General features: G+C 39.8%; 3 protein-coding genes across 5 annotated transcripts; 2 read left to right on the top strand and 1 right to left on the bottom strand.

Moving 5' to 3' along the window:
• LOC109712328 (pentatricopeptide repeat-containing protein At5g39350-like) lies at window positions 1,401–4,254 on the bottom strand. The gene has a single exon (XM_020235833.1). It carries the CDS (start codon window positions 4,130–4,132, stop codon window positions 1,652–1,654), a length of 2,481 nt encoding a protein of 826 aa, XP_020091422.1. The 5' UTR covers window positions 4,133–4,254; the 3' UTR covers window positions 1,401–1,651.
• Window positions 4,142–8,907, top strand: LOC109713255 (pentatricopeptide repeat-containing protein At1g02060, chloroplastic). Its single transcript, XM_020237255.1, has 3 exons — window positions 4,142–4,190; window positions 4,406–7,104; window positions 7,900–8,907. Exons 1-2 carry the CDS (start codon window positions 4,142–4,144, stop codon window positions 6,274–6,276), a joined length of 1,920 nt encoding a protein of 639 aa, XP_020092844.1. The 3' UTR covers window positions 6,277–7,104; window positions 7,900–8,907.
• Window positions 9,839–17,741, top strand: LOC109712573 (polygalacturonate 4-alpha-galacturonosyltransferase-like). 3 transcript variants are annotated; one of them, XM_020236205.1, is made up of 10 exons: window positions 9,839–10,239; window positions 11,974–12,008; window positions 12,121–12,180; window positions 13,835–13,972; window positions 14,081–14,177; window positions 14,256–14,338; window positions 14,567–14,901; window positions 15,246–15,603; window positions 16,204–16,791; window positions 17,229–17,741. In XM_020236205.1, the coding sequence occupies exons 1-10, from the start codon at window positions 10,077–10,079 to the stop codon at window positions 17,502–17,504; spliced, it is 2,133 nt and encodes a 710-aa protein (XP_020091794.1). In that variant the 5' UTR covers window positions 9,839–10,076; the 3' UTR covers window positions 17,505–17,741. The 3 variants fall into 3 exon arrangements, with proteins under 3 accessions (XP_020091794.1, XP_020091793.1, XP_020091795.1); XM_020236204.1 differs by having other exon boundaries at window positions 14,072–14,177; XM_020236206.1 differs by lacking the exon at window positions 13,835–13,972 and having other exon boundaries at window positions 9,843–10,239.

The following is a 19,481-nucleotide window of genomic DNA, read 5'->3' as shown; positions in this document are numbered from 1 at the left end:
TGTGAGTTGTTCTGCCGCCATGGCGGCAGAGACGGCGGGCAAAGCTCGTCCTTGTCATTGTTGTTTCGGCAGCGGTGCCGGTGGTTGCGAAGGGCAAAATTAAAGTTTTCGTCGTTAGTGGCGTATAATTTAAAGTGGTTGCCGGTGGTTGTCGCCCGTGTTTTGTTCCTAATATAGCTTCAAAATATTTATTTTGGAAAAACTGAATAGTAAATATCAAAAATGGTGAATAACAAGAGTAATTTGGTTCAAATTTTAAATACTAGGAGGTTGCGTAACTTGGCATGGACCGTATTTAATGTCCGCTTAGAAGCCATACAGTACAGCAGACGTAACTAAAGGGATACAGGTGAGGCGGACGGAGAAAGAAAACATTTTCATCAAATTTTAGTGGAACATAAAATATTAAATTCACTAAGAAAGATTGTCGTAATTTCTTTCGTATCATAAAAAAAATAACGCCAATTTGCATAAAAAAATTCACAAGTTTTCAGCTTTTGTAAAACTTGACTACTATTTTGAATTTTACAGATTTGATTCGAATTTTTAGGACACTAATCAAAATACCGTTATTATCTTTTCTTTTCTTTTTCTTTTTTTTTACGGTCTTTTTTTTCTCTCGACTCTCCGCCTCCGCCTCCATTTCTGCCGGTATGATGGTATTCGCACCCGTTGCTCTCCGGCGAGGATGACGCCGACGCCGACGCCATCGCCCAAAGCGGAGGCGTGGGCTTGGCATTGGGGTCGGTGATGGTGATGTTGATGTTGTTGATGTTGGTGTTCGGGGTGGGGTTGAGGGAGGCAGCAACAGGGGGATTTCGAAGGCGAGCAAGGGCGGTGGGGGGTGGCGCCAGCACGGGAGCGGGCCGGCTAGGAGGAGGGTATGCAGCAGTGGGCCAGCAGAGACCACCGCCTCTACCAGCCGACCCTTCTCCGGCAGCCCTCTCCTCGCCGCCGTCCTCGAGCGCCGCCTCCGCCGCCGCCGCCACCTTGAGCACCACCGCCTTGAGCGACGCCGCCGGATGGAGTGGTGGTCGGAGGCGGCAAGGACGAGAGACGCGAGCCATGAGGAGGACGAGGGGGCAACGGATGGAGTGGTGTTTGTTCGTGTGGATAGGAAAGGATCACTTATGCAAATATAAATTTGCTAAGATTATTTATAAAAAAAAATATATGAGGAGGCTAAATGCAAAAAAAAAAAAACCTGTTTACAAATTGTGCAAAATATGCCTCATTAGTCATGACCAGCAATTTCATACAGATGACAATCATATTCATTCTCCTTTTTCTCACCTTCACCACTGCTCCTCCTCTGTCTCATTGCTTCCAACCATTCTAACTCACTCTCTAATCAGTCATCGTCCTCGGCCCCCGCTCCTCCGCGGCTGTTGTCTCATCTGCTATTGATATCTTATCAAGTGAAAATAACATTAGAAAATGCTGAATTGATGGACAATTTTGCGTAAGAGAGGAAATCAACTAGGAGAGCTAAAGTTCAAGAGGTCTCTGTACATTTTTCCTTCTTGAATTTTTGGCGGGGAAGAACGATGTTAAGAAATGTGCGTATTTTCCGTCAATCTGTACAGTTCCAAACTTGCACAACAAATAAGAAGAATTTCCCCTTATACATCGAATATCAGTTCAAATATGTTTATGCTTGATCAGATGCAGGACCTGATTTGTTCCCTGCAGTAAAAGATTGCAACTCATCTCTAATAAACAGCCAACTATTTCCGGGATCTTTCTTCAATCCCAGTTCCTCAATCCGCGCCCTTAACTCCTGAACATCTTCCCAACTTCCTACTGCAGCATAAATGTTGGATGGGAGGATGTAGTTTCCAATATTTTGAGGTTCTAGCTCGATAAGCTTTTCAGTAACTGCTCTCGCCAGCTCAATATCGGACAAAACTTTACAAGAACTTAAAAGAGCTCTCCATATACTAGAATCCGGATTTACAGGTAGAGAATTTACCAAATCAATAGCCTTGTCGATATTGCCGGAACGTGCAAGGAGATCCACAAAGCACGCATAATGAATAGTTTCAGGTTTTATATTATAATCACTGTTCATTGATTCGAAGAGCTGAACTCCTTTTTCGACCAACCCAGAGTGACTACAAGCGAATAATGCGGAAACAAATGTCACGCCAGTAGGCCGCATACCACATTCAAGCATTTCATTAAACACGCAAAGTGCATTATCTCCACGGCCATGCATTCCATATGCAGCAATCATAGCATTCCAAGATATAATATCTTTCGCAGCAAGGTTTCGGAATATGTTTTCGGCATTGCTTAAACTTCCACATTTCGCATACATAGTCAGAAGAGCATTTCCAAGTTGGATATCTGACGAGAAACCAAGCTCCCTTCGAACGATATATCCATGCAAACATTTGCCTTGCATTAGATGTGCCATATGTGCACATGAAGAAAGAGCATTGATAAGTGAAGCCGAATTCGGTTTGCTTTCCGACCGCATTAAGTAGAAAAGTGAAAGAGCTTCTTTTGGCTTTCCGTTACGAATATAACACGCCATCATAGAATTCCACGAGATCAGATCTCTACAAGAGCTCCAAAATATATATAGAGCAGCGGATTCATCTCCACAGTCCATGTACATTTCACTAAGTGCGGTACGCAATGCTGAGTTGATATCGAGATTATGTCTTACTATGTAAGCGTGAATTGACTTGCCAACATTGAACAATATTGTGTCGTTGCATCCACCGAGAAGAGAGACCATCGTATGCGAGTTAGGTTGAGTTCTACTTTGTACCATTTGTTTAAAGAGGTCACAAGCTTCATGAGTCATTTTCTTTCCGAGTAATCCCGCAATAATTGTGTTCCATGATACTACGTCTGATTTATCCATTTTGTGAAATATCTTACGAGAAGATACCATGCAATCAAACTCTACATACATGCTTAGCAACGCATTGTCGAGAGCGACATCATTTGTTTTCCTGGTTTTAATGGCGTAGGCATGTAATTGCTTACCTTTGTCAAAGTCACCCGATTGGGCACAAACATATGATGTTGCGGCAATAGTGATCGTGTTTTCGTCGACATCTTCCACCTTCATTCTCCAAAACAAATCAAGTGCCCTGTCATACAACTTGCAGTTTTTATATGCAGATATCATAGCATTCCAAGATGCAAGATCCTTTGTGAGCATTTTCTCGAAGACAATAAACGATGCTCTTGGATCACCACACTTACCGTACAAATCAATCAATGCATTTCCGACAAACTCATCGGATGCATACCCCATTTTGATAGCCAATTGGTGAACTTGTTTCCCAAGTACTGAATTTTCCGATTCTGCACACGACTGTAAAACGGCGATCAGTGTCACAGAATCAGGAGCAACGAGTTCCTCCAACATATGGGAAAAGATATCCAAAGCTTCAGAAACATCTCCAGTTTTGAGAAGCTCGCACATGATCGCGTTCCAGCATGCAGTGCTCCTCATCGTCATCGAATCAAAGACATCACGTGCGTATTTCAAACCAAACCTCGAATAGAACCCGATCAAGGAAGTTCCAATATGAGGTTGCGACTCCAGAAACCCATGTCTCAAACAATAGCAATGTATCTCTTGCCCCAATCTATACTCCGACAACTCACCACAAGCCGTAAAGAGACCCACCAATGTTACAGAATTCGGCTCCAACTCCTCTGTCATTCTATAAAAAAGCTTAACAGCGTCCTCATACACGCAATTCCCCACGCAACCACAAATCATGGCGTTCCAAGACACCAAATCTCTTTTAGACATTTCATCAAACACCACGCGCGCATCGTCGAGAAACCCGCATTTGCAGTAGAAATCGACGAGCGCCGTCGCGATCCGGACGTCGCCGGCGAGCTGGTCGCAACGGCTGATGTCAGAGTGGATCTTCTTTCCGATATCGACGTGCTGCAGCCGCACGCAAGCCTTGAGGACGAGCGGCAGCGCGGGCTTAATGCCAGCAAGGGGGATGGCTAGAGATTCTATCCATGCGTATGTTTCGAGGATGGAGTGGTCGTTTTTGAGCTTGGCTTGTTGCTTTAGAAAGGAGTTCCAATGGCTGGGGTCTTTGGATAGAGGAGGTTGGAGTGAATTGGATGTTAGGAGGGGAAAAGCCATTTTTTGGAGATGGGAAGGACAAAAGGTTTCGGTTATGTTAACTACTTATTGAATGAGGGTAACGCCCCATATCATTACATAAGTTACAAAGAGGCTAACTTGCATTTCTCCGGATTACAGCACCAGCGCGACTCTAATGTCTATCATTCGAGCCGATAAAAAAAAAGACCGGAGCTCGCGCGTGACATCGCGCGGCTCGTCGAAGCGAATACTGCTTCGTCGTCGCTCGCTGCGGCGATCTCCGCGCTCGCCCCTTCCCATCCGCACTTGTAGGCGCACTCGGCCTCCTCCCGACCCTCCGCCGCGCTCCGCCTCTTCCGCTCGCCCTCCCTCCTCCCCACCCCTCCCCTCCTCCTCTACACCACATTTTCGCCTCCAAAACACTCCACCTCCTCCTCCGGTCCCCTCGCCACCTCCCCCGCGCCGTCTCCTTCCTCCGCTCCCTCCCCTTCCCCCTCCCCGACCACTCCCTCAACTCCCTCCTCCGCTCCCTAGCCGGCGCCGGCCACCTCCGCTCCGCCGCCTCCCTCCTCCCCGACTCCCCCACCCCCACTGCCGCCTCCTTCAACGCCCTCCTCTCCGCGCTCCTCCGACGCGGCCGCACCCGCTCAGCCGCCGGCCTCTTCCGCCGCATGCTCCGCTCCCCGGCCCGCCCCGACGTCTGCACCTTCAACACCATCATCCGCGGCCTCTGCCTCAACTCCGCCCTCGGCGACGCCTTCCGCCTCTTCCACGACATGCCCCGCCGCCACCGCTGCCCCCCCGACGTCGTCACCTACAACACCCTCCTCGACGGCCTCTGCCGCGCCGGCAGAGTCGCCACCGCCCGCAACCTGCTCGACGGTATGCGCGCCAGAGCCTCCCCCCACCTCTCCCCAAATATCGTCTCCTACACTACCGTGATTCGCGGGTATTGCGCGAAATCGCTCCCCGATGAGGCCGTCGCCCTCTTTGAAGAGATGGTCGCCACGGGGCTGAAGCCCAATAAGATCACCTATAACACTCTCATCCAAGGCCTCTGCAAGGCTCGGAGGATGGATTTGGTGAAGAGGATGTTGGGGGATGATGGTTTTAAGCCCGATACGTGCACCTTCAACACGCTGATCGCTGCGCACTGTAAAATGGGCAAGATCGACGATGCGCTGAAGGTGTTCGATAGAATGCTTGAGCTGCGCGTGAAGCGCGACTCTGCAAGCTATAGTACGGTGATGCGTGCCTTGTGTGAGAGCGGAGAGTTTCGGAGGGCGGAGGGGCTTGTAGACGAGTTGTTGGAGAAGGAGGTGCTGAAGAGGAGAGGCGTGTGCGTTCCACTCGTCGCGGCTTATAATCCGATTTTCGAGTACTTGTGTCGGAATGGGAAGGCGAAGAAAGCAAAAGTTTTGTTCCAACAGCTCTTGGACAGGAGGGGCAAACTGGACTTTGCCGCCTTTAAGACGCTGATTTTGGGGCACTGCAAGGAAGGTGCATTTGAAGAAGGGTTTGATCTGCTGGTCTCAATGTTGGCAAGAGACCTTGTTCCAGATGCCGAGACGTATGTTGCTCTAATTGAGGGGTTTTTGCAGAAGAGAAAGATTGGCTTTGCTCTCAAGGCTCTGGAGAAGATGTTGAATAGCGGGCATCGGCCTAGCACGAGTGTTTTCCATTTAGTACTCTCTGGGCTTCTAGAGAAAGAAAGGTATGCTAACGAAGCTAGTAATTTGGTTGCTGTCATGTTAGAGAGGAAAATTCGTCAAAATATCGATCTTTCTACTAAGGTTGTGTCTGGTTTGTTTAGTAACGGTCTGAATGAGAGAGCATTCAAGATTATTAGGTCACTTTATGACAACGGATATTATGTGAAGATGGACAAGTTGGTTGAAAATCTGTGCATAGAAAAGAAATTCTTGGAAGCGCGGGAACTTTTGCTGTTTAGTTTGGATGCTCGTCAGAAAATTGATTCGGTAGTTTTCGCTTCAGTGCTTAATGGGCTTTGTCGGGCTGGAAGAGCTTCCGAAGCATTCACGCTTTTCTATGGAATGATTGACAAGGGAAGTTTGACTGTACCTTCTGATTGTTTAGTTGCTCTGCGTGTTGCACTTCAGGAAGCAGGAAGACTTAAAGAGGCTGATTTCGTCGGCAAACAAATGAGACGTGCAATTACTTGAAGTGGGAATTGCATGGTTATTCTCAATTTTCTCCCCCGTGGAGGTGTCATGGTTTAAGAAGTTAAGTGTTGGGAGATGGTTATAAAAGAAGATGCAGATGAACATGTTTGGAATGAGATGAGCTTTTCGAGATCGACCGTGAAAACAACCATATAATTTGGTATATTACCGGGAAGCTAATTATTTGATGATTTTGCTAATTTTTCCAGTGTAAATGTTGCACATCGATCCCCAATTATTTTTTGTGTGGACATAAAGCCTCTCGCTTTCCAGCTCGCAGGAGCCTTGATTTTAACCAGAGGGTTTACTCTTGCGTAATTATCCTCTTCCGCAACCAGCATGGTCATTGGGTCAGAGGTTCTGGACATGATTGGCACTTCCATGAGCGGCATACAGATCAATGGTTAGAGTGACTGCAGGCAGAATAAATGACAGGGAGCTTTTCCGTAGGAAACAAGGATGGAGCTTTCCCTCAGAGGTTTACCAAACTGCAAACTTTATCTAAGACATTGAGACAGATTAAGATCCACTTTACTCTAGCGCATATCTGTCCATTAGACCTTGCCACCGTGGTTTCATCAAAGTTAAGAAGACGACCAACTCTTGTGACCACTTGAAGGTGTACATGCTTCTTCCAGTACTCAAAAGGCGGATTATAGAGGTTAGCCCAAACAGGAGCAGTTGAAATAACTTGATCTGATGAGTTGAAGTTTGGTTTCCTAGCAAATGAAATTAATAGGTAGCTCTTTTACCGTCCAAGGTCCACCAGAAAGGACAACATGTATGCCCTCCTTAAGCGACCCGCTTTTCAAGAAGAGGTTCAGTAAGGTATTTTCTTTATCGAAAACTTCCATTCGCCAATGCTTTCCTGGATTAAGGTCCATTGAAGGATTTCCAATGGGTATAAAAGTTCCAAATAAAGAACCAGATTGTGGAGAAGCTCAAAATACAAGCCAGATAAGTAATGAATTAAAATAAACCTTAGAACTGGTCTGAAAGAGGGGAAAAAAAGAGTCAGGAGAAGAAACAAAACGAAGGATTAATTGATTGCAATAAAGAGAATTCCTAGGTAACTATAGAAGAAATGTTTTAAAAAAGAAAAAGTGCAAATAAAGTGAAAAAGATGAAGTATTGAGTCATCCCCAAACTGCAAGAAAGAATGTACATTTATATCCCTATATCGATACTAATAAAGTTTCTTATAGCTTTCTTATAGCTTTATGTAGAAATGGAAGATTCTATTCTCTCTTGACAGGAAAAAGAACCTTTAAAAGACGGTTTTGCTAAAATACTCGTGAAACTGGAATAAATGTTTTCCTTCTAGCTGAAGATGCCCTTTTCAAGTTGGAGGTCAAAAGATTTAAGGCCTAAACTAGTTTTTTTTTTCCACTAACTACTGAATTGGGCTCTTCTCTTCTTCAGACGGTAGAACTTGTTTTCATTTTTGTTACTGTGTCTCTTCAATTCACTTTTTGCAATGTCTTGATGATTTTATGCTTGTGCTACACTACAGGATGATAATATGTTTGGCTATTACTGTGTTTCTTCAATTCACTTTTTGTAATATCTTTATTATTTTATACTTGTGCTACACTACGGAATAATATGTTTGACTTTTGTCAGGAATACAAGATCTTCTTAGCGCTTGTTTAGCTGCTTTCTGGATCAGCTCCTCCACTCTAAGTTGTTGTTAAGCATTTCACAAACAAATAACTTAGTGCTCAAAATGAGCTTCTAGACTTCAAAAGGAGAAGGTCCAATTTGAAATTTCTGACTGCTGGAGTAAGAAGTTTGCTTTGGGCATTTAAATGAAGTATTTATGAGTGTTTCTTTAATATCTCTACTCAAATAGAACATCAGCAGCAAATGCAGCAGCGCCGAGTAGTTACCAATTTGCACAAAACCACATCTTGTTACATCACTGACGGCTACTTTTTAGGATTCATATTCCTGTTTAAGTAATATGTATATCACTTGATAGACGTGTTTAACACTGAAGTTTGTATATTGTAGGCCTGAGATGAACACCGGTCTGATATCAGGTAAGGAGATACCGTTGACAATCTCTTTGAGAGTGTAGAATGCAAGAGAAGCAACAATTACATAAGCCAACATATGGAGTAAGAGTGTTTTTTATTTCTTCTGGAAGTTTAATGCGAGGTTGTCAACTCTCTCTTCCTTGAAACGGGGAATTAAACTATTCATTTTAACAGGAAAGCGAACTCAGTGATGCAAGGAGTACTTTTTCTTTTTAATAAAAGTGTGCAGGTTGACTAGTGGAGTTCTTCTGTGATCATCTCATAAAGAGATGCAACAATTCTTAAAGAGATTAGGTAGCTGCTTGTTCTGAAAATCGATCTAATTGTGTAGTTTATCTTTAGATTGGTACAGTCTGAATACTTAATAGAGATGGTTACATTGTAAAGAATGGAATTATGTCAGAATATTTCTGCAAGATCTTTTCTCCTCCTTTTCTCCCTAAAAAGTTGAGTATGCGATGGGTCTTTAGTATGTTTGGATGGAGAGATTGGGTGAGAAATGAGAAGGAAGGAGAGATGCTACTCTTTTTTTCGGTATGGATTATTGGATGTATATAAGAAAAACGAGAGGAAATGAGCTTGTGATAGTTTATTTTTCTCCTTCTTTCTTTTTTTTTGTTTATTTTTCCGAGACAGAGTAATACTACTTGTACATACAAAAAATAGATGTAAATTTTACACTCTGCAATTGTTTGTTATTATTGAAATGCACTGGGTACATACAAAAAAATAGATGTAAATTTAACGCTCTGCAATTGTTTGTTATTATTGAAAAGCGGTGAGCAGTTTATTATCTCAAAAAGAGATAAATCATTCACTTTCAATTACGCTTATATGGCGCATATGTTATGGTGTATAAATTTATTTTTACAAATAAATATCTTTTACAAATATAAAAATTTAATTAATCTATTTTACCGCGTACAAAATTTTAAGGGTAAATAGCACGTTTGGTCCTCAAACTATGAAGCCAGCGACATTTTGGCTTTCAAATTTTAATTTATTGTATTTTTTGGCTCAAATTTTGAATTGCAATCAAGTCTCACAATTCAATTTAGTTAACTAAATTTTAACGTATTATTGATATAAAAATAATATGCATTTTAATTATTGGCGTATCATCAATCATAACACTGCCACATCACTTTTACATTAGCGATACATCAATATTTAGTTAATTAAATTAGTTATAATTAAGGCTTGATTGTAATACTTATGAATATTCAAATAAATTTTTTTAATGAATTAAAGATTGAGGATTAAAGTGTCGCAAGCCTTATAGTTTCAGAATCAAATATAAAACTTACGTAAATTTTATTAAGAGAAATTCTTCTCGCACACCCTATGGAAGAGGTGCAGATCTTATACTCTTATTTTAAAATTTATGAAACTTTAAATAGTTAAAAAAATTAATGTAATAAATAAGGAATAATTTTTTTGAATGAAAAAATATAAAATATACAATTCACTTTAGATAGTAGCAGCAGTAGCATTGCTTTTTTCTTAATTTATTCACAAATTTCAGTTATTAAGCCTAATTTTGAAAAAACGTTCATTTCCGAGAGCATCTTCATGTCCCACTGATCACTGATCTCTCTCTCTCTCTCTCTCTCTCTCTCTCTCTCTCTTCTCCACCCCTTTTCTCTCCCCTCCTCTCTCTCTCTCTCTCTCTCTCTCTCTCGATCTCGATCTCGATCTCTCGATCTTACCCATTCTGCTATATTCTTTTCTTGCAATTTGGGGTGCGTGGATCGGTCGCAGATGCCACATTCGAAGCGGAATCGAAGCGACGGCGGCGGCGGCGGCGGCGGCGACGGCTGCCGCAGCATCGTTCTGCCGCGCAGACTGCTACTATCCATCTTCATTGTCTCGCCCTTCCTCTTCTTGCTAGCCCGCGGCGGCGTTCACTCCCAAATCTCCAAAGGTATGTCCGTGTGTGTGTGTGTTGGCGCTTGCGCGAAAACCCTATCCCCTTTACTATCTGTTTTGAGGGTTCGGATGCTTAGGATGGGCTCAGATCTATAATCATCTTGCCTCATGTTGTTAATCAGCGTCGCGTCAATTGGTGTCGAGGGAAAATTGAGGAGCCATTGTGTTGGAAATGAAAATGGCTAAATGAGAAATGGGAGTTAGGGCCTGTTTAGATGTCAGAATAAGTTATTCAATGATAACTTCTCGCTATGTGGTACGATCCTGTTTGGATGTCGGAATAAGTTAACCCGCGATAACTTGCACGGTATGAGAATTTTAGGACAGCATATTTTACTTGTGAGGCGATTTATCTTATTCCAAGAAAAATGACTAAGAAGGCTGAATATGTTATGACCAGACTACTCATCTACCGAATTCTACAAGCTTCCTGAGTAAACCAATGAGATATGCTGAACAAGATTTTCATGCGTCCAAATAGGGCCTACGAATATTTTCTTTTGTGATTGCAAACTCAGATAGTGCATTCCACCTACGATTGATATTATCTTATTCTGAGAAAATGACTTGGAGGTTGAACATAGTATGCCCTTCTAGACATTTGATCGTACTCTTCATCTATCAATTACTACAACCTTCTCGAATAAATAAAAGAGATGTGTTGAATAAGATGCTCGTTCATCCAAACGAGCCCTTAAGTTTGTTCTTAAGGAATGTACAACTTAGGGAGGAGTACCTTTCAAACCACTGTTTGAAAAGACCAACCTGCATAGACCGGCGGAGTCCTCTTATGACATATGCATTGAATAACGACAGCATATTTAGGCTCGTGTGTGATTACCTACACAAATACTTGAATATCATTTTTTTCATGCATGCTACTTTGTTGATTTATCTTCATTGTTCACTATTTTGTATTACTTGAAAACTTTGTAACGTCAAAATGTCGTACAATTAATAATTAAAAGTCTTCCATGTTTTTTTTTTCGTTTAATGACTATTTTATTATATGTTACGTGAGCGGCATATGCACCTCCTCACTGCATATGCACTATGTCGTGCCTTTGCCGCCTGTAGATTATTTCTGCTTTTTACAACATTGCTCCAATCCTAGATGGAACTTCATTGATGCCTGCCTAGAAGTTTCTCCCTTTCTTAAATGCCTGCCTTGCTAACCTTGAAGTTTCAGTCTGAGGGAAAGAGGTAGAATTGGAACCCTTTGTTGTATGTTCACCATAGAAAGCACCATATATTACATTCGAGAAAATGATGTCCAAATCATGCAATATTTGTGACAGTCGGATGGTGCAAGGGCAAGTTGATGGCATACTGAGACTGTTTAACTCTCTACATATGTATTTTAGTCAACATATTTATATGAAGTTAATTCTTCAGAACTTGATTCTAGTATGCTTTCAAGGGTGAAATGATTCCGGTCAGCCTAATATGTGACAAAGAAGAAAGAAGAATGCTATTGGTGCAATCTTGAAGTAATGTTGTGATATGCGAAATAAACTAAACACTTTGCTACTTCCCTGCATTAATTTGCAAGATGGCCCACCATGCATTAGATAATGACGTGGCATAGCTTTTAGCTGAATCTTGGACTATAGCGTGCCTATTTACATATTTTTATGACTAAGTATCCACTTCTATATGGATATTGATGTCTCCACTTAAGTACTGCTTCTGTTTCAATTATAGTAGTGTTTTTTTTTTTTTAATGCAGATAGTGAGGCGGAAAGAGACTTTGCAACCAATCAGGTTTTCCCTTTAAGATATTTATTTTGTTTTGTATCAATAGGGTAAATGCATGACTCTTTGCTTCATATTTTTTTAAATTCCCATTGTATCCCTCATAGAAGATTTCGTGCAGACAACAAATTGGAGAGAGCGGTTGGCTGTTCAAAACTTGAAATCGGTTCTAACTAAAGAGGTCAGTTATAGTTTCTTTTCAGATACTTTTTATATACTTTTTTGTTTAAAATTTTTGCAGTGTTCGTGGAAGGCGTTTTATAATGTAATGCCTTAACACTTACTTATGTGGTGCTTGTATCTCTAAGTTGTTGATCTTTCGTACTATTATTGGCTGCATCATCTTTGATTAAAATTTGTTACTTTTAAGGTTAGGATGACTTACCATCCCATCTAACAGTAGTCTGTTGCTATTAGGTTATTTAGTTTTGGTATTGTATGTGCTTGCAATTTTGATGCTGATGCACTGCAAATACATATCTACACACCAATTGTTTACGGAACAAAAGTTTCTATTTCATAAGTAAATGTCTACCTAAAATGTACTTATCTAGCCTTTGTTAAGAGATTTGAAAAGAGAATGCAAAAAAGTGACTGTAAATGGAGAATAAAATGATGGATAAATGTATTTCATATTTTACAGTACTTTCTTATCAAATTATAAGAAATTTATGAGTACAATGGATAGCGAGTTTAAGGGAAATTATGCTAGTTATTTATATTTTAGTTTCTAATAGTTAAGATGACAAAAGAATTTTATGTCACTAATGAACCAAATTTTGCCATCAAGTGATGAAATATTAAATGAAACTGTAAGAAAGTGGTTACCATATGCATATTGTCACCTGTCTGAGTGTTAGTAATAACTATTTTATCTTCTCGACCTTCGTGTTTTTTCTGCAGAGTTTCATTTTGTTCCATTCTCTGCATCTTTTCTAGGAACCAGTCTTCGCCTTTTCAGCCGTATTTCTTTTCTTTTAATCAAAACATTTTGGGTTCCTTGTAATTTTATTGTGAGTAATTGTATACCTTGGTATATGCTTGGTAAATTCCAGTATTACAACAACAAGCAGATCAGATAACTAGAGGTTTGAGCACTTTTGACTTTTACAACAAATTCACAGTATTTTTGAGATATTTTTGTTGTTTCTCAATACTCCAAAAAAGCATCCAGATACCCCTTTTTAAGTATAAACACTGCTTTCTATAAAACAATAAAATTATTCCTATACTACAAAATTACATGGCATCAAAACAGGCCCTTAGTAAACAGTTTTCCATTGTCTAAAACCAAAACTTTCCTTGTATTTTCCTTAACCCAAGATTGAGCTACTAGTTTGATAAACTGTAGGATAGTTCTGGTCAATTGACCCTGCCAAAGCAGTTACCGGATGCCCGATCTCTGCAGGCAAGGTTACCTGAGTTGAGGTGATGACATAGTACTCATGCTTCTTGTCCTTCATCTCTCTCTGTATTTTTCCTAGTCCAAGCAAGAACTCCCTTTGTACTTTTGTATCCCGATTCTCCTGGTCATTCATTGTCCAAACAATAAGTCTCTTTGTAGTTGTGTTTGGTTCGCATTTCTCCTGATCATTTTTTTTCTAATTTATCTCATAACTACTTTCTATATATCCACCATTGGTCTATCATCGTTCACTTTCGTTTTCCTTGCTCATTTCCCTTCATCTTCTGGCCTTTCTCTTTCTTGTGCAATTTCTGATGATGCTATCCTGCTAAATGTTGTTGACACTCAGTTGGGGAATTGATTTTTGACAACCTTGGTGGGTATTGTCAATAATATTTACATTTTTTTGCCTGTGAAATCCTCCTGGCAGGTGACTGACTCTATATCTATTAGTCGATCTCAATTGGATCTGTGGAGTTTTGATATTTTGGGAAGACACCATGCCTCATCATCATGGAAAACCAGTGGCCTGAATGATACTGAACAGGACATTACATCATTAAAAGACGTAATTTTTTTACTTTTATATGCATAAATTTCTATTTTCATGGCATACAGTGTTAAAAATGTGCCTCTTAATCATGTGATCTTCTTTGACTTTTTGAAGCCACTTCAGACAGGTTCAAGTGCTGATTGGAATAGTATCCAGTTCAAAGCAGAAAATCCAATTGGTGGCGAATTAGCTGCAACAGAGGAGGAGGCTAATGGGGCGGGTATAAGACTTGGGTTTCTAGCACATCTCCTTGAAGTATAATTAATTAGCAAATAAGTGAATAATTTTTGCTGTGCAGATGGGAATCTGCTTACTGACACACCAACAAAAGTATTTCGCAGGGTTTCTCGTTTCCTTCTTTCCCATCATTCGGCAATGAGAGTAAGAATTTTATACAGTTATTCCATTTTGCAGTCAAAACATTTTTATTGCTGTTAAAATTCTTGAATTTCTAATGTATCCTTTTAATCTTGATAAAGAAGCTACCTGACCTACAATTGCTTTGACCTCTACTATTGAATGCTTTGATGCCTAGCTGTTTTATACTTATCTGGAAAATTAGCTGTTTTCTTTGATTTTTGTTATTTATGATATTGTTATTTGTTGTAGAAGCCGAGAGAGTTAAGGCAAGAAAAGAGGGCGATGGAGTTGGTTCAGCAGGATGAGGAGGCATTGGTCAAACTTGAGAATGCCGCCATCGAGCGATCAAAAGCAGTGGATTCAGCTGTCCTAGGAAAGTATAGCATATGGAGACGAGACAACGAGAATGAGAACACAGACATAAAAGTTAGATTTATGCGAGACCAAATTATCATGGCGAGGGTCTTTTCTGTTATTGCCAAGTCAAAGAACAAGCTTGATCTTTATCAAGAATTGCTGAATCGTATCAAGGAAAGCCAGCGTGCAGTCGGGGAGGCTAATGCCGATTCTGACTTACATCACAGGCAATCATCTCCTTTGCTTTATTGACATAACAGTCGATGCCCGTTGGCCTCCGATGAATCTTTTGCAAAACTGTTGTTCGAGTAGAACAATTTGAAGAATCACTAAATAGCTTTTTCCCCAACCTATGCAACAGAAGGAGAAGCTTCAAATTGAAGTTTCTACTTTTTAGACTTAAAAGCTTGTTTCAGATTCCTACTTGAAAAAGTTCTTCCAAACATTCTGTTTGCTGAAGATCTGGCTGCTGTTTTTTAGAGTTGGAAAGACTATTCTAGAAGTACAAATAGGAACTTACTGCTACTGCATCCTTTTTTTCTTTATTGAATTTTAGCATTCTAATCTGCAGCTCCCCTGATAAAACCAAAGCGATGGGTCAAGTTTTGTCTAAAGCACGTCAAGAGCTGTATGATTGCAAGGTAATAACCCAAAGACTGCGAGGAATGCTTCAGTCAGCAGATGAACAAGTTAGAAGCTTGAAGAAACAGAGCACTTTCTTGAGCCAATTGGCTGCGAAGACTATACCCAATGGGATCCACTGCTTATCTATGCGGTTAACAATAGACTACTACCTCCTCCCTCCTGAGCAAAGGAAGTTTCCGAGGAGTGAGAATTTGGAAAATCCGAACCTTTACCATTATGCACTCTTCTCTGACAATGTCTTGGCTGCATCAGTTGTCGTCAACTCAACCATCATGAATGCCATGGTAAATGTATATCTTAGGATTTCTACGCATATGTCACTGCAAAATATGTGTTTTGTACATTTCCTTCTAATATCTGAAATTCTACATTTATGTTTAGAAAGTGGATTTTCTTACAAAATCAGCCATTTTTCATGTTGTGAAGTCATCCATTTTCACATGGAAAAGTTTTTTTTTTTAATTAATAGAAATTAGGGTATATTTCAAATTGCCCTTTTGTGGTTTAGCTCATTTTCACTTTGCGACTCTATAGTTCAAAAAATTTCACTTTATCTCCTCGTGGTTTAGCTCATTTTCACTTTACACTCTGTGGTTCAAAAAGTTTCACTTTTGGAGGCAAAAGTAAAACTTTTTGAACCACAGAGTGGCAAAGTGAAAATAAGCTAAATCATAGGGGGACAATTTGAAGTTTACCCTATAATTTAAGAGGGTGTATATGTAATAAATTACGTTTTTGAACATCATATATGAAAATTCAGATTATGCAAGAGTATATATGTAGAAAGATAATTCTGCAGGGATATATAGGCAAATATCTCTAACTCCTATTTGTCTTCATTATGAACCATAATAATTTTGTAAATTTGTAACTTCCAATTGCAGGAGCCAGAGAAGCATGTATTCCATCTCGTCACTGATAAATTGAACTTTGGAGCCATGAACATGTGGTTCCTCTTGAACCCACCTGGGAAGGCGACAATTCATGTTGAAAATGTAGATGATTTCAAATGGTTGAATTCTTCCTACTGTCCGGTTCTGCGACAACTCGAGTCTGCTGCTATGAAAGAATATTATTTTACATCTGATCACCGCTCAACTCTGTCTGCCGGTTCATCCAACCTTAAGTACAGAAACCCTAAATACCTTTCCATGCTGAACCATTTAAGGTTCTATCTCCCACAGGTTTATCCCAAGTTAGACAAAATCCTGTTCCTCGATGATGACATAGTTGTCCAGAAGGATTTAACAGCACTGTGGTCCGTTGATCTCAATGGAAATGTCAACGGAGCCGTGGAGACATGTGGTGAGAGTTTCCACCGCTTTGACAAATATCTCAATTTCTCAAACCCGCACATCGCTCAAAACTTTGATCCTAATGCATGCGGTTGGGCCTATGGGATGAATATTTTCGATTTGAAGGCGTGGAAGAAGAAGGATATTACTGGGATTTATCACAGGTGGCAGAACATGGTAAATTCCTGTGAGATTAATGCTAATTTTGCTCTTCACATCTTATGCATGGTTTTCTATATTTAGTTTAGAAAAAAACCCATATATGTGATCTATCATATCTTCTGACAAACTTTTGGCTCGTGAAACGTTTAACGTGGACTTCAGCTTTTGCTTATCGGCTCGTTCTTTTGATTTACCTGAAATCCCTACAGGAGTTCTGTTATGGGTTTTCATGATTATTGCCATTTTGTTGAAGCGATGTTTTTGAACTGTCAATGCCTGAAATCATGCGATAGGCATTTTTCCTCCCCTCCTTTAGCGGTTGATTAAACCATCGATTTATCATCTCTCTATTAAACTTGGTAGTCTCTAATCCAGCAGTTACAATTTCTAATCCCCGCACGCAATTTCTTGCAATTATCTTCGCTTACAATGTTAACCTCTTTTTCTGCCAGAATGAAGACCGGGTTCTCTGGAAACTGGGAACACTTCCGCCGGGCCTACTAACATTTTATAAGTTAACTCACCCGCTCGTCAAATCATGGCATGTGCTCGGTTTGGGTTACAGTCCTAGCATTGACCGCTCGGAGATAGAGAATGCTGCTGTGATCCACTACAACGGGAACATGAAGCCTTGGTTGGATCTGGCGATGACCAAGTACCGGTCGTACTGGACCAAGTACATCAAGTACGATCACCCTTACATTCGCGGCTGCAAGCTGACTGAATAACTCTGACAACTCTGACTAACCGGTGACCTCCGCGCAAGATTAAGTTTTGATCCTCTGGGTTGGAAATCAATGCGAAGCTGATGAAACAGAGTTCTTGTTATTGGTAGATATCGTCCTTTGTTTCCCTCATTGAAAGAATTTTACTTTCTCTGAGCACTGTTGTTAAAACCTTTATGAGATGTAGTATGCTATTTGGAATATAAAGTAAATAATTTAATTTCGTTTCTTGTCCCTCAATGGTCTGGTCCTTGTTAAGGGTGCGTGCTATGCACATAAAATAGTGGTAGTTCGATCTGCGAGTGTTTTGCTATTTATGGGACAAATTTTTATTATGGGCTAAATTGCATTTTTGGTCCTCAAACTATGGTGTGACAGTTTGGTACTTAAAATTTTAATTTATTGTAATTTTTGGATCAAATTTTTTAGATTCTTGCAATCAAATTTCATAGAAGTGCGTGGCACGTGTGTACTTAAAATTTTAATTTATTATAATTTGGATCAAAGTTTTTAGGTTCTTGCAATCAAACTCTACAATGCAATTACAGTACAATTTAGTGAACTAAGTACAATTTGGTAAATTAAATAGTGATGTGTTACTAATAAACCATCGACGTGGTTGTATTGTGATGAGCGAGGTAAAAACAACAGAAATACTACATCATGTCATATCAGCATCATTGAGCTATAAGATTTGATTGCAGCAATCTAAAAAGTTTGAATTAGAAATTATAACGGATAATAGTTTTGAGGATTGAGGGCTAAAAGAACTTTTTTTTATTATTAATAGACTTTAATAAAACTTGTCTTTTAAAAAAAATTAGTTTACAAAAATTAGATTTTTGCGGTGAATGAATTATTGCTTTTTTTAAATACAATAAATTGTTCACCGTTTTTTTCAAAATAAGAAAATTGTTTTTTATATTTTTTAGAGTTTGGATATAGAAAATATATAAGCTTGATGAAAATGAAAAATGATTTAGTGGTAAATTATTTACCGCTTAGATTTAGTTTATAAATATCAATTTTGAATGTCTATTCTTATAATTAAAAAGTGGAAACGCATCTTGTCCCAAAAAACTGACTAAAAGTGTGATTTGGGGGTTTTCTCAAGCTGGCATGATACTCGGCTACTTAAAACTACCAAGCGAGCATGTCATGTATTGCAAAGCAGGTGTGTTCTCAGAGCTTGAATTTTTTTCATCCTAGTTTTACCCAATGACTCTGTTTTTCAAGGCATAAACAAATTTATCAAATTGTAAGCTTTGCTCATGCTGTTCAAATTTCAGCTGGCTAAAGCTTTGCTCTTGCTTGCCAATTGCTTTTCCTGTTTCAAAAGCTCAGTGTTAAAAGATGATCGGCTTTAAACTACCTGATCACATATGCATGCACATGGCATGATATAGCACACTAGTAATAATAACTGAATTTAAGTATTTTAGACCGATGATTTGAATCCAAAAAGTTATTATTGTTAGTGCGACATATCGTTATATTTGGTATAAGAGAGAGTTAAGTTCTACGCAGGATAAAGTGCTAGACCATGGGTTTGGTGGGAGCTACCTTTTAAATCCGCAGGAACTATCTTTAGAATCTCACGTCGCTCTGTGATCGGGTTTAGGGGGCGTTATCCTGCCAAGATTATGCAAACTCAACTTTAGTATCTGAGGCTTCCCTAGATTTTGCAAACTTGGCTTTAGTAGCGTAATGTCTAGTTGAAATACTCCCTCGCGTTTGGTTCGCGTTATCTTATCATAGTATCCGAGCCATCCCTAAATCTTGCAAACTCAGCTTTAGTAGCATAATGTCTAGTTGAAATACTCCCTTGCGTTTGGTTCATGTTATCTTACCAGGATTACAAGGCATCCTGCAAGAATTATTGACTGTGAATAATCCAGCAACTGATTCAAAATTACAAAATTAACATTCCACTTCCTAATTACTATTAGGAAGTATGCAGTAATCCAACATTACATTACT

Source organism: Ananas comosus, linkage group 7, assembly GCF_001540865.1.
Source record: "Ananas comosus cultivar F153 linkage group 7, ASM154086v1, whole genome shotgun sequence".
Taxonomy (NCBI): Eukaryota; Viridiplantae; Streptophyta; class Magnoliopsida; order Poales; family Bromeliaceae; genus Ananas; species Ananas comosus.
Note: the sequence above shows the minus strand (reverse complement) of the source record. Positions and strands in the feature narration are given on the sequence as shown.

Excerpts from the sequence above, each read along its gene's own strand:
- LOC109712573 (XM_020236204.1), top strand. The coding sequence starts at position 10,077 with ATGCCACATTCGAAGCGGAATCGAAGCGACGGCGGCGGCGGCGGCGGC. Across the intron at positions 14,178-14,255 it reads GGAGGAGGCTAATGGGGCGG|ATGGGAATCTGCTTACTGAC; the intron begins GTATAAGACTTG and ends TTTGCTGTGCAG. Across the intron at positions 14,902-15,245 it reads GATTCTGACTTACATCACAG|CTCCCCTGATAAAACCAAAG; the intron begins GCAATCATCTCC and ends TCTAATCTGCAG.
- LOC109712328 (XM_020235833.1), bottom strand. The coding sequence starts at position 4,132 with ATGGCTTTTCCCCTCCTAACATCCAATTCACTCCAACCTCCTCTATCC.
- LOC109713255 (XM_020237255.1), top strand. The coding sequence starts at position 4,142 with ATGGGAAGGACAAAAGGTTTCGGTTATGTTAACTACTTATTGAATGAG. Across the intron at positions 4,191-4,405 it reads TAACTACTTATTGAATGAGG|GCGCACTCGGCCTCCTCCCG; the intron begins GTAACGCCCCAT and ends CCGCACTTGTAG.